Source organism: Protomyctophum bolini (genome assembly GCF_963924005.1).
Source record: "Protomyctophum bolini genome assembly, chromosome: 4".
Taxonomy (NCBI): domain Eukaryota; kingdom Metazoa; phylum Chordata; class Actinopteri; order Myctophiformes; family Myctophidae; genus Protomyctophum; species Protomyctophum bolini.
In genome coordinates, this window is record NC_137865.1 from 22,964,759 (window position 1) to 22,989,513 (window position 24,755).

General features: G+C 42.6%; 1 protein-coding gene across 2 annotated transcripts in view; it reads right to left on the reverse strand.

The window, feature by feature from the left end:
* The window catches only part of furinb (furin (paired basic amino acid cleaving enzyme) b), a 125,689-nt gene that overhangs the window by 43,815 nt on the left and 57,119 nt on the right, over positions 1–24,755 (reverse strand). For both annotated transcript variants that reach the window (XM_080761862.1, XM_080761863.1), the window contains exons 4-6: positions 19,563–19,658; positions 15,674–15,802; positions 15,326–15,402 (exon numbers count right to left, since the gene is read on the reverse strand). In XM_080761862.1, the coding sequence (XP_080617988.1) occupies positions 15,326–15,402; positions 15,674–15,802; positions 19,563–19,658 (302 nt within the window). The remainder of the gene's footprint in view (positions 1–15,325; positions 15,403–15,673; positions 15,803–19,562; positions 19,659–24,755) is intronic.

Genomic DNA, 24,755 nt, shown 5'->3' on the forward strand with positions numbered 1-24,755 from the left:
CCCGTGTGAGTGTGTGTGAGTGTGTGTGAGTGTAGTGTGTAAGATGGTGTTGTGGGCGTTGCAGTAGCGACGTAGCGTTCGTGGCTTTGGGTTTCTTTCAACTTTTGGGTACCACTTTACAAATATATAATAGATAAATGTAGTGAACAAATGTACCCTATTCCATTGCTTATGGGAATGTGAGATTAAAACATTCTGGAGGTCTGTGGTCCATTATGTCTGTCTCAGATTACATCAGGTCCAGTTCCTCTCTGTGCTAAATTATGTATACTCAGTATTTATCCATTAAATTGTACACTAAATAATAAAGACAAAATAATGATTGACCTTTGCCTGTTACAGGCCAGACGCTCAATTGCGCTATGTTGGAAAAATGTCAATGCCCCTACAATCGGCTTAACAACCAGTTTGGCACATGAGAAACTAACGTACAGTGTGCAATTAGGAAGAAACCTGCTGTATTCTATAAGAGATGGGAGAGGTTCTTGGAGTTCATTAAGCGAGGTGATATTGAAGAGGCTTTGGATGTATAGTGGTTAATTGGAGTAGTCAGCTGTTGGGTGTGAACTGCGACGGGGACATTGTGCATTTCTTTGTTTGTTTAATTTTATAATCTTTTTTATTCATGGACATATCCTGATGTTTCTTTAAAAAATGTGTTTAGTGTTGCCATTTGCGTGTATGGAAAAAAATATATGTGCATACAGTAATTGCATTGAAAATACTATGTTGTAAAGACAAATCAATAAACATGATGCTGGGAGGGAGCCAGCCATTTACAGACCATATACTGTACAGCACAATAGCAGACAACAGCTGCTTGATTATAGTGTGTGTGTGTGTGTGTGTGTGTGTGTGTGTGTGTGTGTGTGTGTGTGTGTGTGTGTGTGTGTGTGTGTGTTTGTGAGAGTGTCTGATTACAATGAATTGGTTTAGTTTCAAGCAGCTTAATGTGTGCAGATGGATTCGGCCGTGCCAGACCCGCCAGACAAATGCATTTATGATAAGGCTGCATTTTTATCTGTCAAACACCCATGAAATGAAATGATTTCCGTGGCACTTTGCTAAATGTTTTTTTCCCTACTCCTCCCCCCGCCCCCAAATCCCATTTTAAATAGCTTTGGAGGAGTGCTGATGAATGACAGAATGATTAGTGAGGTCATGGAGGAGAAGCAAAAGTTGGTTGGAGTGGAAGTGTAAAAACTATTTTCATGCCAGCGCAAGCAAGGAGGCGTTATTGTCCTTTAGCAATTTGACAATTAATTCTGTAGGGCGCAAACCGAATAATGTCTTGCCTGAGCCCAGTTTGGCAATTTCATGGTCAATAATAAACACATTTGTCTCGGCAGGACAGAGCGGTAAAATAGGGGGTGTCAGTCAGTCAAAAACAATCTGCTCTGTGTAGAATGTATGTCTAAAAAATGTGCGGTTGCGTTTCTGCCCCAGCCAGACCATGTTCTAATGCAAACACCAACACTGTGGTAATGCTGACTGCATATATACTGCATCTGAAACCACATTAGAATGCTAGGTGAATAATCTAGGCTCATGTCATGTCGTCATTCCACTTTGAGGCAACTTATCCAATCAATGACCAATTTAAATGCAACTGCAATCAATTGAGCACTACAAATTACTAGCACAGTTGTGGTCGTTCAATACACCCGTTTCACTTGAATGAAACAGAAACTGCACCTGGCTCGCTGATAACAAACTATCTTTACACCTGGGAAAAACTGAATCCATTCTCTTTGGATCTAATAGTAATCTCAGCAAGGCAAATTACTTCTTGGTTAGAGTGGGTGACAATGTTATCACACGTAAAGATGAAATGACCTACCTACAGTAGGTTCCATCCTGGAGGCTAATCTTTCCGGTGATAAAATGGCCACCAACGTAATAAAAAAAGTCAACCAAAGAACAAGATTCCTTTACAGGATCTCCTCACTGGTCAACAAAAACACCTTGAAGACCTTAACAGGGGCCCTCGTACAAGGTTTCTTTGACTATGCATGCACCTCCTGGTACCACAGCACCTCAAAGAGTACAGCATCTTTCAATGGGTGTGGTCCACAAGATTCGATACACCACCAAGATACCCATGTACCTGTCTAGATACTTCCTTAATGTTAACGAAGTCCACACCCACAACACCAGAGGGAGTGCAACGAACCATGTACAACCCAGATTCGGCACAAACAAGGGACTAAATTATTTTCGCTCCTATGCCACCAAAATGTGGAACTCCCTACCAACAGTCATTAAGACATGCAAATCCCTTGACTCCTTCAAAACCGCCCTCAAAGGGCACCTACGGACGGCTGCAATTCGAAACAGGCCCCCGTAAAATCTGAATCCCCCCCACCCCTTTTCCCACTGTATATGTTTCTTTTCTATTTTTACCTCCTTTATGATGAATTCCTGTTCTGTTCTTTGACTATATAGAAGTGTATATTTGTACATCTCTAAATGTTTTGATGAATTGAACAAGGTGGACCCTCTTGTAAACAAGTGTAATGCTTAATTGGGTCGTCCACTCACAGTTAACAGTCTTTGTATTGAGTTTGTGCTTGAAATGTACTGTAATTCTGCAAACTGTTATAATAAAATAAATATAAATAAAGATTTCAATCAATCAATCAAACAAACACTAGTATCTCTGCCTTGAAGCAGGTAAGATATTCCTACATATTGTTTGTTGCTGTCGGGCAGAAACCAAGTATCTCCATATTTAAAGTAGTTGTTTTTCCAGTGAATTAATACCCTACTTCACCATATACATAGTACAGTGTCGCAGCGTCATATTAGTAAGTAGTGAAAATCGACGAACTACAAGCTCACAATAACGCGGCAGATGGCAACACTTGCTCTTTTTGAGTGGTACAGCCACACCAATGCACATCAATGTGTGTCCCTGGGCCTGGCTGGCTGGCAGGGTCCGTCTCTCGGTCTGTCCTTCCCAGCACGGAAATAGCGTTATAGCGACACCAAGTGTCACTGTTGTGCAGCCTAAAGGTGACTCCAGACCAAACAAACTTGTTCAGACACTTAAAACTGTCAGATTGCAACAGACAAGCATTTTTTAATCAGCACACAAACCAGTCGGCCGAAAATAAAAATCCCCATGCAAATTGCAAAAAGCAATTTCAGAAGTGTAGTTGCTTATTTGACCTTGCTTTCATGATTCTTTTTGAAAATAGCTGATGTAATACTGGGCTCAAGTGGTGAAACGGGCTGCTTGTTTTGGGCTTGTTTTCATAGAACTGGTAGCTTATTTCACTCACAGAATCTGGCAACCCTGGAGTCTCTGCAATGCATCCCGCAACAAAACAAAACACACTAGCTTTGCTTTGCTTTGGAGTTGATCAAATGGTTTATGAATTGAGAGTTGAGATTGAGAATAACTATGGTATCTAGCACTGAACGAGTCAGACGAACAGACTAGAGAACCACTCTACAGTGGATTATTCGGTTCTTCATCAACGGGTTCCGACGCGTCTGCAAGGTGATATGGACGGCAAGCGACGGGAGGTTGTCATCGGGAGTCTCTTGCCGATAACCTTGCAACGCTTTCAAAATGACCGACAGCCGACGGTCAGCCACGCACACACACACACACACACACACACACACACACACACACACACACACACACGCCAGGGAGGAGGGCTTGTACAGTACAGTTATTTGAAAGTGTGTGACTTAATAACTACATTGAATCCATAACAGTTTTTTTTTTACCGGAAAATAACAATTTTGGACATTATAAGTAAGGTTTCTAAAAATACAGTGATGATATACATTATTTTGTAAGTATATTTCAATTTCCTTTATTGTTTTAGGTGTCTGCACCCTTTACAGAATATGTGCTGACAACATCATAAAGTGTAGAGAATTACTTTGATGATAATGGCCATTGGTTATCAAACAAGCCTGAAAGGTTCCCATGCAAGATGCCCACGCAAGTCATACAGAAATCCTCATTCATTAAATATTATTGTATCAGTGCACGGACTGCGCCCACCAAGGGGATGTAAATTATTAAACCTGGGCAAGCTCAGAAACCAAAATATGTGTAATAAAACATAAGCAGTTCATGAATTATAATAATTATTCAGGGTTGCCCCTCTCTAGCAAAAAATAAATACAGGAGTCTCTAACTCGAGAGTAAGAACTGCAAAATACCATTCAGCTCAACAGATATCTGACGATTGCTGCATTTCTAAGGAATGTTTACACAGCATATATGGAAAAACAGCCAAACTTTAATTTATATTTATTTATCCAAACTGTCTGTTGTTTATACTCCCCTCTTGTCTGTTCCTTGCCAGTTGCTTGTTTGCCACATTTGTTTGTTCTTGGCTCCTTGTTCTCTTAATTAAATCTTGTGTAAATATTCCTAGTGGTTGATTTCCTAGAGTTTCCCTTATGTATACATTGTAGTGCTCAATCCCATAGGGCCAGATTCACAACGGAAATGTACGACCAGGTGTAAATGAAGTGCGTAATGACAGCGTATTAATCCGTCCGATCAAGCTCATGTGTCATTCACCAAAGGTGGCGTAATGACTTAATTTGTGCAGATCGTCATTTCGCCTGGTTTAATAGAACACCCACGACAATTTCACGCCATATAAGGCAACAGGAAATATGTTTCCTCGCGTGAAACGTCATCACATGACGTCAATGTATCAATTTGTAACACAGTGTACTCTCTCTCCAATTGTAACCAAATGTACCCATTAGGGATCCACTTGGTTGCATTTGTACACCCAGTTAAATGTGACTGTACACAGCCAGTTCACTGTAAAGAGGCTGTGGAGGGCAGCAGACAGAAGAAAGCTGGAGACTCTGTTTAAACAGGCAATGTGACCCCTTTATCTTATCAGGAGGACCGAGGGGGATAGACAGAGCTGTTATCTGTCGCTGCTTCAGGCCAAGGCAACACATCCCGGCCCAGTTCTTGCCCTGCCCTTTACGAGACAATGCGGTCTCTCCACAGGCTAAGGCTATGAGATGCAGTGTAACACGCACGCACACAATCACACAGAGGATGCACGCACGCACGCACGCATGCAGTCACACAGACGGATGTACGCACGTGCGCACGCAGGCACACAGACAGGGTGGGATGGGATGCAAATTAAATTGTGATGAACTGATGAACCTTTCTTGTTGTTCTACCAAAGGTATGTATGCATGTAAAAGAAACAGCGGCTTGGTTTATTCCTTCAATGTCAGGGTTTATGTAGAGCATGGGTGTCAAACACAAGGCCCGCGGGCCAAATGTGGCCCGCCATGTCATTTAATGTGGCCCGCCTGCCTCAAGCAAAAAAAAAAAAAAAAAAAAAAAAAAAAGTTTTTTCTTTTTTTTTTCTTTTTTTTTAATAGCCAAAATATAGGCTTATAAGTAAGGCTGCATGATATATCGAACATGTACCTTCATCAGAGTGGAGAATATAAGTATAAATCAAGTTGAGCAAAGCCACTCTTCTCTGCCCCTCTCTCTAACAGACACAGTTAACGATTGCTTGTTAAGTGCCTGCCAGACAGACAATCAGATGAAATGAAGGCAGGTGTAGAGTAGAGTGTAGACTAGTGAACTGAACATGTTCTCTTTATATCAAGTACTTCATACCAGCCCCTTATGAAACTACTTCTCCCCAAATCCAAATGGATTTCATTTTCCATCCTGAATGGCAGTAACTAGCATACAATGAGAACTGAGAAGATCTCCACAAAGGTTTACTCATCAAAACTGATTATATAACTGTAACCATCAAAGCATGCACTCAACATAATGGTTATGTGACCATGGCATGTGCATAATATAAAATCTTATACGTTTTATCTGATATTGATTAATATGGGGGTGGGTTCAATTAATCGATTATTAATCGGCAGAGCTGTCGACTATTCAATTTGGCTGATGTTCACTTTGTGGCATCCCTACAAGTTACAACAAGTGAGTAAGTGACTATCTCTCTTCCATACTGGTGTGTGGCGTCTCTTGCGTGATATGATGAAGTAGAACGGTGCCGTGCACATTATAGGGACAAAGTCGTGTGTGTGTGTGTGTGTGTGTGTGTGTGTGTGTGTGTGTGAATGTGTGAAGACCCATCTTCTCTTTCTGTCATAGTGACATTGTCCTGCATCAGATCATGTCCAAATCAGGTTCTCCAATCTCCAGTAGCCTCTTCAGTTTTTTGAAGATTTTTTGAGTGGTGCAACCACTCCCTTACGGAGGTGTGTGTGGCTGGCTGGGTCTGAGCACTATGTGTGTGGCTTGCTGGCTGGCTGGGTCTGAGCACTGTGTGTGTGGCTTGCTGGCTGGCTGGGTCTGAGCACTATGTGTGTGGCTGGCTGGCTCTGAGCACTATGTGGCTTGCTGGCTGGCTGGGTCTGAGCACTGTGTGTGGCTGGCTGGCTGGCTGGCTGGCTGGGTCTGAGCACTATGTGTGTGGCTTGCTGGCTGGCTGGGTCTGAGCACTATGTGTGTGGCTTTCTGGCTGGCTGGCTGGGTCTGAGCATAGATAGATAGATAGATAGATAGATATTATAGCAGTGACTGACTGAAGGGCCTCCCACACCGTCTGCGAACGCCGCGCGTCAAAACAGCCGCCTCCATCATTTTCAATGAACCCATCGCACACCGGCGCCGTCCGACGTGCGCTGACGCGTCGCGTCGGACGGAGCCGGTGTGTGTTGGGCTTGAGACATCGAGCGTGCGTCCGCAACTGGTTGTGGCCCCCATCAAGTGACCTTTTGACCAATGCGGCCCTCGCCCCAAATGAGTTTGACACTCCTGATGTAGAGAGACAAAATAAAACTAGAAACTGAACTCACTATTTAGTAAAGAATAAATACTTTCTCTGCTTGTTATGTACAGTATCCCTGGGTGAGAGAAATACTTTCTCTGCTTGTACAGTACAGTATCCCTGGGTGCTGTTTCCACTGCAGTATGTCCTTATGTTGCCTTGTTTATGAAGTTGGTTTGTCCTTGGTATTTTTGTATTTTACTATCGTGTGTATAGTGTGTAGTGTGTAACTATAGTGCGATAATGACATGCCTTTGAAGGGCACCAGGTTGAAAGTAGTTAATAAGCAGTCTACGCTCAAACCTTCCCACCACACACTAGTTCCTCCATCCAGACAGAACAGTGAAGACATCTCAGTATTAATTCTAAACACGGTTGCACTCTAACCTCCCGTCTCTGTAATATATCCGGACTTTAACCACAACCTTTGTACTAAAACCAACACCTAACTGTTACACCTACCTAAACGTAACTTTAATCCTGGATAAACATCGATCCTTTGGCCTGTGGTGATGAAGAAAAGGTTTCCCGGGGTGAAACACACCCTTGTATTTTGGTGGCAGAATACAATGGTACTGTAACTGGTACCCTAGTTTTAAATGAACGCTGGGCCCAATTCAAAATAGAATGAATATTAGTTGCTGAGCAGGGGATATATTAACGCCCTAAATAAATTCCACATACAGAGTAATATATGAAGCTCTCTCCAATCGAGCAAGGGGAAAAAAGAGCATATATTATAGAGGGGCTGGGGGAATTATAGGTCTCATGGGTGGATGAGCGCGCACACACACACACACACACACACACACACACACACACACATTATGGGTGTTCAATTATTATTATCACAGTGTGACTGATGTGTACCCCACGTTTGGCAGAATTGTCAGATCTGTGTCTTGGTTTATAGCTCTCCTGGTTGCTATCTATGCCAGAGGAGTGAATGGAATGGGCAAGGGTCCTATGGTGCTGCTAAAGGGATTAGATTATTTTTTCTGCTCATGCAGCTTTTATCCATAGCCTGAGGCTGGACTGTTCAGTTGTTCCAGTATTTCATGTAGTGGAGGTCTATACACAGCATAGTCCAACCAGGCAGCTGGCTACTCTCTGCATCCCTGATTAACTCACAGCCTCGTTAAGATCCAGATCATACAGCTTTGATTCCTCTGCTCCCAAGATCCAAATCTTAACCACTTCAATCTGAGTGTCCCTATTCTGGGGGCGGTGCTGCTGCTCTACACAAGCTCACAACCGTTTTGAGCATGTTCTGTAGATAGGCTATTTTTGGTGAACATATTAGTGACAGCTTCGATTCCTATCCTGATCCAATGGCCTATCCTGAGGCTGATTCTAAAGAAATGTCTTCTAAATCCTAACAGTTTTCTGAAAAACCTATGTTTCTATGTCAGTGGTGCTCAACCTTTTCACGTCAAGGACCCCTAGAATTATCTGTATTTGGCTGCGGACCCCCATCTGAAAATATGTAGTTCCAGGGACCCGCCAGAAACAAAGATTTGAGTTCGCTCTGAAAGAATATTCAAAGATTTGCGCCACACTTTCAAGAAAATAGCAGATCTACAAGCTCGTAGCGCGGCACTCTGTGCGTGCTATGAGCTTACAGCTTAGGCGGGAAAGGCGGGGAGAGATGGTGGTAAGACCTACGCAGCAAAGGTCGTCGGGATCGGGACTCGAACCCGCAACACGCTGTCAGGCTGGATTACGAGCCTAGGTGCCTGGACCGCTCAGCCAGCCCAGGCCAAAGGACCACTTCACCACTTTTCAACCTACATTCATATGATTGGTCCTCACTAATGTTGATGATAAAATGCCACAATTGTGGCTACAAAAGTGTCTCATAGGAGGGCTGTGTGGGCAGTTCAGAAACCCGTCCACCAGTGACATCATCAATGGGGAATCCAAGCTAAAAAATCCAGATCTAAATATTTTACGATGATGTCACTGGTGGACGGGTTTCTGAACTGCCCACAGCCCTCCTATGAGACACAGACTGAGTAATATTTTTTTGTGTGGTATTTTATCAGTATATATTAGTGAGGACCAATTATACGAAGATAAGTTGAGAAGTGGTGAAGTGGTCCTTTATGTGTTTAGGGAAAAACTAACACAGACGCAGCTTAAAAAACTACTCATCAACAAGCTAATTAAAAAAAGCTTTTGAGCCAAGGCAAATTATTTGGTTTTTGAACGGACATGAGCGGAGCAAATGAGATGCACAACAATTCAACCAGGGTTCTGAAGCAATGTAATGGCATGAATCCTGCCAGAAGACAGGATGAATACGCATTTTTGAATGGCCTTAAAGCAATAAGGGTAACTTAATGAGAGAAACACATTCTTTCTCCAACGACATCTCACTTATAAGTGAGTACATTCGCTCGCCGCTGACACACCTGCTTAAAGATTCCATTCGTCAGTCTCCAAACAGCCGAGCGGACTAATGTTGATGGACTCCAGGTGGTCGGGAATGTGTGCTAGACGTGGGTTTGGCGCAGGACTGCCATCCTCAATCACTGTGGCCCTGTGCCTTATTGAGCTGGCTGGGGAACAGCAGCCTTCAATCACACAGCAGCCCACTCACTGGATAGAAAGTGTATTAATGGCAGAGTAGAGACGTGTGGCGTGGAGCGGTACGGATCTGAGTCTGTGAGCGAGTGTACCCCATGCCAAACATCTACCTCTCAATGTCTGTCCATTCATCTGCCGCCTCCCAGCCGTCTGGGGAAATAAACAGACTGTCCTGAGCAGAATAAACAAAGCGGAAGCAGGGGAGTGAGGCAGAGCCTCCAAACGGGATTCTAAATTAGAAGTGCTGAGGCGCATGGAAACAAGCCGAGCGTAGACGCGCTTTTGCATCGCATGAAAGCCACAGAAGACAGGAGTAGGTGTTTTGACGAGTGCTGTGTCTTCTTTATCTTGTTATTTTTTTTATTTTTTTGTTACACAACCAAGTGTCAGACTGAATATTATTTCTGTCAAACTGTCAAGGGCTGGGATGGGGATAAGGCATGATGACTAATAGGCTTAGACATCAAAGTTGCCATTTGCTAAATTACTTAACTCATTTACTCTGCCATGGGCGGAGTTTACTTAATTATGTCTTAAGTATTTGGCATTAGCGGCTCATAATAACAGAGTGAGAAACACTTTGGATATAAAAACTGCTTCATAATGCAATGCATTTTCAATTATTTATTCTACTTAGCCAACTCCCGTTGCTCTCACAGCCAACGTCTCCGTCAGTGACCCAGACTGATGTATAATAAGACGGCGACTGGGACACATCATGTGTGGAGGTGTGACAGAGATGTAAGGTCTCCGGCTGCTGAGGCAGGAATTGTACCCGCCTGTGGACAGTTGTCACCATCAGTCCAAATAGATTCCTGTCTGGCCCTCCTTACCTTCTGCGTCCACACTATTGACAACACTGTAATGGAGGAGCGAGGCGAAAGCACTTAAAGTAGACAAACATTCAGATGATGGAGTACTGCACAAAGGGATTACCTGCTCGGGCAAAACCCACCTCCAACTGAGCTTGAATCCCCTCCAACAATATCTGCCAGCAATGTCAGCTCAAAAACACAAAGCACCATCGTGGAACAACTCTTAATAGATGTGAATTCATAACTCAGCCGTGCGTGCTACCAATACAGATAAACTGGCCTACACAGCTGGGGGGGGGGGGGGGGGGGGGGGGATGAGCACGACCTCTTATTCTCCAGGTTCTTATGAATATATTCATATAATCTCATTGTGCCGAAGCGAGGAGGTGAACATTACTCAACGTCGGCCCGTATCACGCTATTGGGGATTTACAGAACTCATCGAGTATCATTTCTCCACAGGTCACTCCAAACGCCCACCGCTCAGCTCTATTGACAGCGACGCACCCTCGCTTCTCGTTTCATGGCCGTAAATCGATCCCGCCTGAGATAAACGCCTTGACAGGCCTATTGGAAATGGTGTGGGTGTGTGTGCTCTGTCGGTCTGTGTGTGTCTTAACCCATTTTGGGTGGGAACACCTTTTGGTGTTAGCATTATGTTATGCTTTAGCTATTGAAAAATAGCAGATCTACAAGCTCATAGCGCGCCACAAGCTTGTAGGTCTGCTATTTTTGAAAAATCGAAGAACCACAGACATAGAAACATAGCTTTTTCAGAAAACTGTCAGGATGTAGAAGACATTTTCAGAATCTGATCTCGGGTCAAAATGGGTTAAGTAACGGATCAAGTAGTAATCCAACATGAGTGAAGGTGCGGTATGGAGTAATCTACTACCCAGCGTCCCCAGTCGCAGACCCAATACCAGCGGGGCAGAGTGGAGTTTGCTTTAAACTGTGTCAGGAAGCCGGGTAGCCTGGCTCAGCCTGTGTGATCTCTGGTCTACAGGGGCGGTGGATCCTATTGGTTCACCAATCTGAGGGCCCCACCTCTTCCCCTCCCCAGTAGAAAACAGTGAAGAACACTGGCGTCACCGTATTTGGGGGGGGGGGGGGATGCCCCTCTGCACTGTTATTGGTTAGCGAAATACAAGGAAATGGGCTTCCTATGCCAGATTTTCCAATGCGTTTCCCCAGGCTTTTCTTTTTGAGCCAAATTAAAATTAAAATAAAAGCCATGGGAAGGCTAGAAGCTGGGCAACCATAGCTACTGTTATAATCATGAGTTGCCCATGTACATCTAAGTCTATGTACTTGAACTCTATTGTGTACTGCCTGTACTGTAGCATACTTTATAGATAAGCTACGAGAGACATCTCAGCGGTAGCAAGGTCAGCCTTGCTGCAGTAGGCGTGTTACTTTGTCTCATATCTTATTGTCACGTCATTATGATCCAGCACTATTATATGTTCCCTGTTGTGTAATAAACTTTGTGAACCTTTAGCGTGATACTGTCTCGTGTCACGTTATTGTTCTCCCGGGCCCGCCGCTGCAGTCTCCGTACCGAAGGAATCAACCGGATCACCACACACCACCCAGCCTGCACACACTACCAGTCTGTCAGAACCAGACGAGGGTCCAGTAATTAGAGTTTACAACAGCTACTGGGAAGGACAATTAACTGACCTTGATAATGCAAAAGCACAGAAACCTGTCCAAGATAAAATCTATTTCGTACTGAAAAGAAAGGCTGTGCAGAGTTTAAACCATCTCATTGTGTCGGCGACCCTGGGCCACTTCCTGTTTATTGTAGCAATGGATTATGCACTGAGACTCCCAATACTCTGTTATTTCATATTTCATTTCATATTTATTTATTTCATTTCAGTTTTATGGTTTTATGATGATTATATTAATTTTACCTTGTACTTTTTCTTTTTACATATTCCATTAAAAAAACATCTAATTGATGCTGAAATAAAAAGGAGAGAAAACAAAGACAAAAAACTAAACAAACAGAGCTCAACAAGTGAACAAAACAAAGCTGAGAGAACGGAAGAAAAATTTAAATCTAGCCTTCTAATTCATAATTTATAATTTATTCTCTGAAACACTATTGTACAACTCTTCAACTCCTGGTTTTGAGAATTCCATACATTTATATTGGTAATGATGTGTTTTTCGCTCTGAAAATACCACTAATAATTCAACTAAATCCATGATTTTCAGAATGCCTGATAACATAAAAAGCCTATTGGTGTGTGCTCTGAAATCTTCTTCATAAATGATTAACGCTCTTTTTTGTAACATAATCAAAGGAGTCATATTACTCTTGCATATGTATACTCTTGTGTACAAACGTGAGACCCTGACGAAGGCTTGTATAGCTGAAGCACGTTGGTCTGTATTTTATTAACCTTTGCCATGCCGTTACAATAAAGTACATCCCATCACGATTACTGACCTTAACTATGCAGATTATATTGCCTATCCTATAGTCCTGGATACAGGAGAGAAAGGACCAGAACTGCTACTAGAAATGGGGTACAAGGAAATCTGCCTCAAACTCAATGGCAAGAAAACAAAGGAAGTGGCATTTAACAGGGAGGACAAAAACAATGTCCACTGCCAATGGAACGATGCTCGAGATAGTCAAGGACTTCAAATATCTATCAACAATCTGGCTATCATTATCGTGAGGGGCGCTCACTGAATTTATATCGGCATAATGTCATTCAGTGGTCTAAACAAACATTAAAGTCCATAGACGTCGCTGGCAAACCATTTACATCATAAGTTCTCTAAATAAACATTAACACCCGAGCTTATCTTAAAACTCTAATTCTTAAAACGTTAATAACGTCTAATTCTAAGCAAAGATCATGTGTTGGACGGCCCACCACGGTCCCGTCGCTGGTAGCGGTAGATTTAATCATACCTCCAGTTGTTGTCGATCGCCTCTATAGTGTTTTGGCTACATCTAGCTGCTTCAGCCACATCCAGGATAACATCCGCTCCGTCAGTAAAAGTGCTCCGCTGCTATAAATTGCTGGGCGCTATGATTTAATGGATTAAATAACCCCAGGCGTTCGGGGTGTTAACCCATTCAGGACGGGAACCCCTTTTGGTGTTTTAACCATTTGGTTCACAAGTGCTCTAACAAGCACATTAACAAGTCCATATTTTTTTTAATTTCTCCTTTCATTGTCGATGGCAAATATTGAGACGTGTGGGGACAAAAGCTGTATATAGGAGGGGCTAGGCCCCTCAAAAATGTGAGAAGAGATAGGTCTAATTAGTTGTACAGTCTATATTCAAGAGAGTGATCATGGACTTTATAATAAGTATATGAACATTTCTGCATGCTGCATCTTTGGGACTACTGGCACTCAATGCCAATATGGGGGAGACATTTTATGTATGGAATAGGACTGGACCTGTGTGCCAAGCAGTGTTGTTTTGGCAATACATTTTGATTTTAGTCATAGTCTCTTCAATAGTTTTCCTTTAGTTTCAGTCACATTTTAGTCACCTGGAAGGCTTTAGTGTTAGTCTAGTTTTAGTCGACTAAATATCACAAGGTTTTAGTCGACTAAAATCTACAGTTGATTTAGTCGACTAAAATGTATTTTGGTGGGCGTTGATGCCGATCTACAAGTTCACAACGCGTCGCAGCACGACACGTAGATCTGCTATTTTCAGCATGCAACCAAGTGTAAAATGACTTATACTGGATATCTTGTCCACTAGTCTATTCCTAACATTTAAGACCTAAGTTAATACGTTTTTATTTGTTGACGAAATTGTCAGTATATTTAGTCTTAGTTTTAATCATCATGGCTTAGTTTTTATTTAGTTTAATTTAAAGTTTTTGTCAGTGAAAAAATGTAATCGACGAAAACAACAATGGTGCCAAGTTTTGATTATTTGTATTAACGGGAAGACAGATGTCCTCATTATATAGAATAAGGAAGAAGAATCAGAAGGTAGAACAACCCAGTGTGTCCCTGAACTGTCAGTGGCTGTCACATGTTGAAACACAAAACTAAAAACAATAAAAAAGACTGTGGCAGTGGTCCCAGAAACAAAAAAAAAGAAAAAAAGAGGAGGGATGGGTGGGCTTAGACTAATCCCGCGGCGCACTTCAACGATGGTTTGCAGCTTCTCTTCTGCCATAAACAATCTGCCAAAGTGGCCCTGGGGTTGTGGCACCCGGAAAACCTTTCCGTGCGGCTATTATGGCAGCTCAGCCGGTTTACTGGAGCACAGCAGAGAGACACTTTAGTTTTAAGGGAACAGAGACTTCAGAATCAGAAGCTTTTCAATTGCAACTGCGGCACTGCGTCTAAAACCTAATATAATTGTGTTTTTTTAACCGATTAAAACTGGGAAAGCGTCCGTGTCGTTTTAGATTTTAGCTATATACGTTTTTCAGAAAACTATTAGGATTTAGAATAGTGGTTTAGAAAATAGTAGATATGCAAGCTCACAGTGTGTCTCTTTGTGCCGCGCTGCGAGCTTGTATATCTGCTATTTTAAATCACAATTTAGGCATTTAGCAGACGATCTTAATCCAGAGCGAAAAGGTTCCGAGAACAACTAATTTAGGAGAAGATTTGGGTCTTACTGGGTTAAATGTTAAATACCCGTCAGCTGCGGCAGCACCGGTGCCAAAAGCCTTTAAGATAGCACAGCACGGTGCCTTCGCTCAATTTAGCTGGACTTTTTTTCCCCTCCCCGCATTGGTTTCATTCCCTGGCAACTATATCCTCATAGGGAATTATTAATGAGACTGCACAGAGCTAGACATTTCTGTGTGATGTCCTTGTCAAGAGATGTTTTTTTTAGAGAACCGGGACAGCTTCTGAGTGCATGTACAGGGGGTAGCTTGAAGGACGAAACTGTCTTGAAACTAAGAAAGACTGAGCCAACAACATCCCACAGCATTCGCTTTCCTTTTTTCTGTATGCAGCATCTATTTTTCATACTCGCGCTGGGGTTGAATCACGTACAAAATCATCAAAGCAACCACGAAAAATTAGGAGCAATCAAACCCACTTTCGAGGAACACATCTGCGAGATTGCTGCAATTGGTGAGATAATTACCTGTTCTCGTTGCGCTGAGTGTATCGTGGCTGCGGGTCACTGTCGTTGTCGTTGACATCGTAGCTGGCTTCCGGGTCCTGTGAGAGAAATTAAAGGAAATATTAGATTCTCATCTTTTTTGAGCGGTGCTAGTTGCTCCTATGCACAGCTATGTGTGTGTGTGTGTGTGTGTGTGTGTGTGTGTGTGTGTGCGCGTGTGTGCGTGTATGTCTTATGTGTCTATGGACTTTAATGTTTGTTTAGGGCAGTACATGACGACGTAAATTTCATTTTTCATGGACATGAGAACATCAAAATGCCCCCCAAAACCTGGACGCCCCTCACTTCACACATTATTCCTCTACTTACGTAATTGTTGATCAGATCGGGGTGGTCTTTCTCAATGCCGTCGTCCAGGATGGTAACCACCACATCTCTCCCTGTGTAGCCCTGAGCCCAGGCCTCTTTGGCGTTCAGGTCCTGGTGGGTTGGGCTGGACTGGAGGCAGCGCCGCACGCGCACGCACACGCACACACACACACACACACACACACACACACACACACACACACACACACACACACACACACACACACACACACACACACACACACACACACACACACACACACACACACACACACACACACACACACACACACACACACACTCGTTTTCCAGTGTGACTGGCCAGCAGTTATATAAAAATATATATAATTTCATTTTAAAAACAAAACAAACCATATGTTTTTGTCACACCGGTAGGTATGATCGATCCAAAACACTGTGACATTTGATTTTGTCAATATCAGCTAATGTTGTACATAGTGCTGAATGACTGTAAATAAACACTGAAATGTAGACGGTCTGGTGGTGCATATGGATGCATCTGAAACTCTTTGCTAATGATACTGTCCTTCACCCAAAGACAAATAGTTTTGCCATTGTTTTTCTTTAGCTAGAAGCAGATGAACCAGCTGCAATGTCCGGGGGGAGCTTTTCCACCTTGCTCGAGGAGAACAAAACAGCTTCTCTCAAACAGTGAGATGATGAGACAGAGAGCAAGCTACCGAGACGGAAGGAAAGGGAGGGAGGGTGAGCTGGATAAACAAGCAGGGACAGGATCAGTACGGAGAAAAGCAGACGATTACGCAGTAACAAAATAAATACAATTACTGTCCGGTATTCTTTTTTTAATAAGTGATCTACAAGCTCATAACACGCTGTGAGCTCGGAGATCTATCTAAATCGAATTAAATAGCCCATTTTGGAAATTACTCTTGAAAGATTGAGAAAAAATGTGTGAAAATAAGGCTAACATTTGACAGTGTTCACCTCTTTGTTCCATGTCCATGTCCTGCTGAGCTGCTGTGGCTGCGGTGCCAGGGTGCTTAGCTAAGGAGCTTACATCCCCCGGGCTGTGGACTATGCACTGGCACCGCTGCCATTCCCATACACAGAACCACGTACATGAAGGCGCATTACAGGGCGCTTCTGTGCCACATCTTGGCCTCAGTCACACACTGTCAAAATCAAATGTCACCGTATTTCTGACCGAATCTCAGTAACTCATGTGACGTGACGTGTCGTTTTTCATGTCATATGAAAGCAGGGAATCATGTCAAATTGACATATTGGTTGTTCAGTTTGACCCACCAGTTTTGGCTTATAGAGTAAGCGAGTTGAGAAAACAGGCTTGAAAAGTTCACTTCTGTGGTCTCTAACATTACACCTAGCTACATGTTTAAGCATTTATTTCATGTTTACATGTCGATTTCAGCTCTGCCTCTGACACTTATTTCAGACATGCTCTATTATGTCTGCCTGTGCTATTAACTCATTTAAAAATCTCCTCTGTTGAAAGGCTGTAGTTTGCGCGATGGCAGGCTCTCAGTCAAATCTGGTCACACATTATCATACCTCAATAAATACCTAGATAAGGTGACCATATTTTGGGGATGATGGTGGGTGTTTCGGGATATATCTTCTTTGAAAAACTATCAATTAGTAATGTGGTTGTGATGACCAAACAGGAAGAGGCATTCACTTGGCATTTAACTTGACTTCAGCAGTCGTCAAAAGGTCTGAAAAGTGCATTCATTTATAGTGACATTAATGGCTTTAAGATCAGGAAAAGACAATATTGTATGATGTTAGGATTACCAAAATCCCCGGATCATACTGTATCTACCCTAGTTGATATTATATTAATAATACCCACCTCTAACAAAAAACAACAACTAAAGAATGTCTGTTGCACTTAATCCTCCCCCATCGTCATGCTCTCTTTGATTCCAACCAGACAAAGACTTTTAATAATATTTATATCCAAAAAGGTTTGACCGCACTATCAAAGTAAAAGCATCTGTATTGGCAACACGTACGCATGACTTGGAGCGCTCAGCTGATTCGAGCCAGTCTAAAGCTGAATGGCAGAGGTCCCATTCAGCTGTGATTTACACCCGGGATAGTCAACAGTGCCATTAATCCATTCCTAGTGACAGACAGGGGCTTACTGCACAAAAAAAGGGAGAAGGGCAAGATAAGGGTCAATCAAAGTGTCTCATAAAGCGCATGAAGGAGCCATTGTTGAGCCATATGGCTCACATCGGCACTTCCACTGTGTGTCCGTTTCACTTTATTGTCCGATGCTGATTCCTGAGTCTGTCGAGGACGAATTTGACTGAAAATAGCCAATCTGTAAGCTCCGAACGGATGCGACACGTTGTGAGCTTACAGATAGTCTAATGTCTACACTTATAGATCTGCTATTGTCGGTGTGCGATGCTGTAAACTAGGCATCAGCTTAGACATGGAAACCTTTGCGCTGGCGGCTGTTTTTCTTTTGAGGGAACTAAACCGAATTGATGCAACATAGGCCTGTAGGGACACTCTTAGACAGCGATTCAATTCTCTGCTTATCAAGCTGTCCACGAGGGAATTAATAATTGCTGCCAGTTTATTATCGAGTACAGCTCTAAATCAGGTATCCCCACAGGCTTGTGCACATTGCTGAAGGTATTGAGCGCAGCACAGCTCTGGCAAGGCTGAATACAAGGCCTGTTAAAACTTTAATCAAAAATAATTGCATACGGAAGAAAAAAAGAAAGAAAGAAAAAGTCAAAAGATTTGAAAGATGTTCAATCTGGGACAGCGTTATTGACTTAAGGTAGTGGGGGGGGGGGGGGGGAAACGCATTCACGTGAATGGCTTTCTTCCCCAACGGCTGCCAAAAAAACCCCACAGAGGTAAATAATATTAAGCACATCTGTTTTATTGACCATGCGTGTGTCTCTTTGAGTTGACATTGTATGGATTTCAGCAAGATACATGTTATTCAATGATCCTTTAGTTTACAAACGCTATTCGACTCTCCTTGTTCCACACCCGATACGCCACTGTACGGCCGTGATAACGGATCACAGAGGGTTGGCAGATAAGGCACCATTACTCACCAGGTAGTACTAACCCCTACTCACCAGGTAGTACTAACCCCTACTCACCAGGTAGTACTAACCCCTACTCACCAGGTAGTACCTCTACTCACCAGGTAGTACCTCTACTCACCAGGTAGTACCTCTACTCACCAGGTAGTACCTCTACTCACCAGGTAGTACCTCTACTCACCAGGTAGTAGTAGTACCTCCACTTGTTTACAATAGGGCCCACCATTTTCAATTCATCAAAACATGTAGAGACGTACGAATATATACGACTATATAGCCAAAAAAGGAAATCATCAGAGGTAAAAAGGGGAAAAAAACATATACAGTGAGGGGGAAAAGGGGTGGGGGGGGGGATTCAGATTTTACGGGGGCCAGTTTCGAAATGTGTAGGGGTGAATTGCGTAGGTTCCCTTTGAGAGCAGTTTTGAAGGAGTCAAGGGATTTGCATGTCTTAATGACTGTTGGTGGGGTGTTTGGTGGCATAGGAGCGAAATTAATTTAGTCCCTTGTTTGTACCGAATCTGGGGTTCACATGGTTTGTTGAACTCCCTCTGGTGTTGTGGGTGTGGACTTCGTTGAAATTAAGGAAGTATTTAGACAGGTACATGGGTATCTTGGTGGTGTATTGAATCTTGTGGATCAGGCACATTGCAAGATGTACTCTGTGGTCAACTCTAAGCCATTCCAGCCTGTGAAAGTGGGCAGGGGTGAGATGGGTTCGGGGAGTGAGGCCAAGTAGTAGCCTGCCCAGTTTGTATCATCACTAACCAGCAGGTACGTACTAACTACACACAGCAGGTGTCATTGCTCACCAGGTACCACTGCTTGGAGAATTCAGGGTCTGAAGGGTCGTCAAACAAATCCCTCTTCTTTCTCCTTTTTATCACCTGCTGCTCTGCCCATTGCACCTAGGTGGAACACACACACACACACACACACACACACACACACACACACACACACACACACACACACAGTGTTATTTATTTCATATCTTCCATGCACACACAGTCTTCATGACAGTCCCAGCACTTTTCATTTGTGCCAGTGTGTTGTGGCATCCCACTGGCCTCGGATACAGAGGAACCAGGGCCCCCGCTGTGTTTAAAAAGAAATCACCAGAATGAGAACGAAATGTGAGGCTGCTTCATGGCAGGGAGGTGGGGGGGATCAGAGTATGAAAGTTCACTTCAGTTTAATTCATGTTGTAGGCTTGACTAGAGCTCAACCTGTGCCCGATGTTTGGGTCTTGGACGACCGATTACCAATGTTTTGACTGATATTTAGTATGTAACAACAAAAATACTATAGCAACTTTACTACTAGCAAAGACAAACAAAATAGATCTACACGCTCACAGCGCGTTGCAAACTTGCAATGTGCTAATCTATGAAAGTCTTCACTTATAATGACAATGACAAAATAGGTACACGAGGGTGAAAGTGGTTAATAATCTGGATACATTGGTAGCATCATTTTCTACACAGATGTGGTCAAAAACAAGGCAATGGCAAATATATTGGCCAAAGGCAAAGCTGTACATTGGTCTCTCTAGCATCTTCACAAATAGAGCAGAAACCTCTTATTTCTATATTCAATTTTTCTGTAAATTATCATCATCCTACAGTGTCACACAAAAGCATTAAAAGTAGCAGATCCATAAGCTTGAAATGTGACACGAAGTGAAAACTTTTTCATTTGAATCCTGAAAAGTAAGTGTATGTGAGGTTTCCACCCAACAGAGACGATATGCATGGTGTGTATAGGCCTGCAGGGTGATACTGGGCTACACCAATAACCCATTTAGGCCTGACATTGAAAAAAAAAAAAAAAAAAAAAATCCTGACAGTTTTCTGAAAAACCTCATGTTTCTGTATCAGTGTTGCTCAATATTTCATGTCAAGGACCCCAATAATTTGTTGTAATATGCCTCCGCCTCCCATCTGAAAAAAATTTGTTCCAGGGACCTCAACACGAGCAAAGACTTGAGTTAAAAACGTTCACTCTGAAAGAATATATATTCAAAGATTTGTGCCACATTTTCACGACTTTTCAAAAATAGCAGACCTACAAGCTACGAGCTTGTAGATCTGCTATTTTTCAATAGCTAAATTATAACATAATGTTTAAAACACCAAAAGGGGTTCCCGCCCAAAATGGGTTAATAAAGAAGCACATTTTGTGAATATTCTGATAAAACAGTTTTGTTACTCATTAGATACAGTATACTGTAATTGACTCATGCTGAAAAACTGGCACATTGGCAAACACTTTGAGACTGTAGGTTTTCATTCCCCCTGCTGTGTGTGACACAGCAGGGGACCGACGTGAGAATAATTTACATGCGCGCACACACAGTCACACACAGTCACACACACACAGCTTTTCCAATCAAACATCATAGGCGTTTCCCGCCCACGCTTGTTAAATTGTAATGAGCATCCTATTTCAAAGGCTGCTGACGTGCACTACAACAGCTAATAGTAAAACATACTGTCATGTATGTAGACCATGGCAATTAATGTTGGAGTCACTTAGGCTATCTTCCAAAATGCTGTCCCACCATTGGGGAATTTTAAATCAAAATTAAAGACCCAGCTTTTTTTCCCCTCTTGCTTTTAGTTCAGCCCGAGGTTGTGCCATGGTTTTAGTTTACTCTTAATTGGCCTTAAATTCGTTTTTTAATATCCTCTCACTGTGCTTTTTGTTGGTTTTACTTTTATTCAGTTTCAATTAAGTTCTTATTTCGACACTTTGATTTCGATTTGATTCTTGTATGGTTATCGTGTTCTGATTATTTTATGGTTAGTTTGTTTTTGTTTCCTACCATTTTAATTTCAACAAATGAATTGCAAACCGTAACATATCGTATCGTTTGACTGTTTAGCGCATCATATTGTTTTAGCAATGTATCGATACTAAGTAGTCCAAGTAGGCTACTTGTGCATTGTATTCAGTAATTTTTAAGATGAAAAAAAGAGAGGGGTTTAATTACTTTTTCATTCTACGTCGCTACATTTGGTCTATTGATAAATGTGTGTATTCCCTGTGTCAGTGGCGGTTGGAAGGTCCCACGGGCCCCGAGGCGAGATTGACAGCCCGGGCCCTAATACAACGTCCATGCATTTGCCAGAGAATCACTGTGTTTACTTATTTATATCCAATATGATAAATGTTTCCCTCAACAAAACCTGAATTTACACAGATTTAATTTCTTCGCCAAAAAGTTACTGAATCGATTTTTAATCATTGAATCGTATCGTCGTATCGTATTGCTGTTTGTATCGTTACACCACCATGCTTTATTAATAAGCATAATAGGTACAACAGAACTGCTCAGGTTTTTTGTATGTGTATATAGTAAATAAAGGTGATCCGACTTGACAAAACTTAGACCCTAATCACCCTATATATATATATATATATATGTCTTTGACTAGGAATATGTACTTGGCCCCCTCCTTTTCTTCCTCTACACAAAATCAGTTCGCCAAACATAGCCGATCTACTGCATAACTTTCCATGCGTTTTGTGAGCATGGACATTTCATTAGGACGTGCTCGGAATAGGGACACTATAGGGTTCATGTGGTTAATATCTCAAATAATAATGAATTGCATTTTTAAAAGGTCATGTCATCGCTGCATGGGCATTATTAGCGTAGCTGATGAATGCTTCCCTTGCTTAAGTTATATTGTGCTGCAGTGGGAATGCAGAGGCCACGAGTGGATGGTAAAAAACGTTTGTTTAACACTTATGAATTTGATTACGACTTGTACGTCTTTGCTTTGCATTGCCCAATACAAGTTGTTATTAGCAGGCTATTTTCCATCCTTCCATCCATCACTCAATTCCCATAAAAGTACATTTCTAATAAAACGGTTTGAAAATACAGCTATAAATTGGTCAGCTGGCGTGTAGAGCCCTCTCATAGAAACTGGAGCTATTAACCTCATTCAGTTGATAGTTGTGCTACAGTGCTGTAGTGATTTATTAATAAGCGCCTTTATGTCCCCTGTATCAAATCTACTGACCTGATTATGCTGCAGAACCCATGAGATTAGCACAGACAAAATGACTGGAGACATGTGCTGGAACACTGTGTAATACAGTAAGTGTCATAAATGGCTTAGATGTGATTTCATTTTGTTTTATACAAAAACAACACATTGGATTCACAGATTACTTAGTTTACCACTGCAATGAGATTAGACATCAGTGCAATGCAATCTACGTGTTAAAGTGGCTCCACAGTAAGTTTTATTATTATTATTATTATTATTCAGGGCACGGGAAACAGTGAGATAATGTGTATTGATCCGGGGCAGCATTGCTCACACCGCTGCTCCCACAGCTCAAGGTGAGTGACAAAAGGACTAATTAGGACACAGACAAACAGATGCAGATAAAGTAACTACCTCCCTGAAGCCTAGACAAAGTCAGGCAGCCGACACAGACACGGCCGCACAAACAAGCAAACCGAAGGGAGGTAAAGCAAGTGATTTAGGAGTCCGAGCATGACCTGAACGGGTAATCCACTCCACATATAAACTGTTTGCTCCATCCATCCAGACCCCTGTGTCTGGTTTGTCCTGTTTGGAGAATAGACAGAGGGAGAGGCGGAGCGAGGCAGACAGACAGACAGAGAAACACAGTGAGACAGAGAGAAAGTGAGGAAGTGAGAAAGAAAGATTGACAGAGTGAGAGCCACGACTGGAGACATTTTAGCACTGCAGAGAGAAAAAGTGAGAACAAGAGTGAAGAGAGGATGTGAAATGAATGAGTGTTAAGAGTGCTGGTGTGAGAGAGAGGGAGAGAGAGAGAGAGAGAGAGAGAGAGAGAGAGAGAGAGAGAGAGAATGAGAGTGAGAGTGAGAGAGAGTGAGAGTGTGAGAGAGAGAGAGAGAGAGAGAGAGAGAGAGAGAGAGAGAGAGAGAGAGAGAGAGAGAGAGAACCAGTAGAGAAATGGTGAAAGATATGAAAGTGTGCTGTAGGTGCCTACAAAGCTAGGCAAATCAGCAAGTTATCTTTGCTAAAGCCTAATGGCAACCACACAGCAAAACAAATCAAATGTATTTTCTCCCTTCAGTCAGGATAGCAGGAGATGCATAGTGGTGGAGGCTTATGCTGCAACCAATGTCAATTCCACTGCGTTATTATTCCGGGGGAAAAAAAGGGGACGATAAGCAGTGTGTCAGTGCCACAGAGCTGAGCCGGAGAAGACAATGGAGGTAATGTGAGAGACAGCATCCGGATTAGGGATGGGGAAACACTGAAACGAGTTTAAAGCTTAGCAGGGTCTAAATCCTAATCCCCGTCTTTATGTTCTCATTGCCTTTTAAAATGAGCTTCTGTGAACCAGGTGTAGATGCATGCTTCATAGCATGACGGCGTCGTGTGCACCGAACAGCCGACCTAGAAGTTCACAACAACACGTTGCGTCCACGCGGTGTGAGCTTGAGGGTCTGCCGTTTTGGGGTGCGCGACACCGCGGTGCAAAAAAGAGTAACTTCGATTTGATCCGTTTTGTCTGTCTTCACGCCCACATGAGCTCTGAGACGCGTGCATGCTCATGCAAAGGCATGAGAAGTGGCATGCATGATGCCCAAATAAACGAATAATAACGATGCACACATTTCACACAATTTTTGGCCGTTGTTTCACTAACAGGCTGAGTGCTCGACTCACAAGCAATTGTGGTGTGTGTTTTGCCGGAGGCGGAGGTACTGTATGTAAGTGTGTGCATGTGTGTGGGAGTTGAGGCCGGGGCTACGCAGGGCAGGCTGATGTTCACCCGGGAGCCCTGGATAACTGGCGGTTCAAACTGGTGTTAACTTGAACTGACTCAGGAGCGCCCAGGAGATGGCAAGTTGGACTTGATGGTTTCTATTTTAAACATCCTGCTAGAATGGACTGCCTTTTGGACTCCAGTCAATGAAAAAAATAAAGTACTTCCCCCCCTTCATAACCATTTATGTTATGTTATGTTATGTTATACATACTATA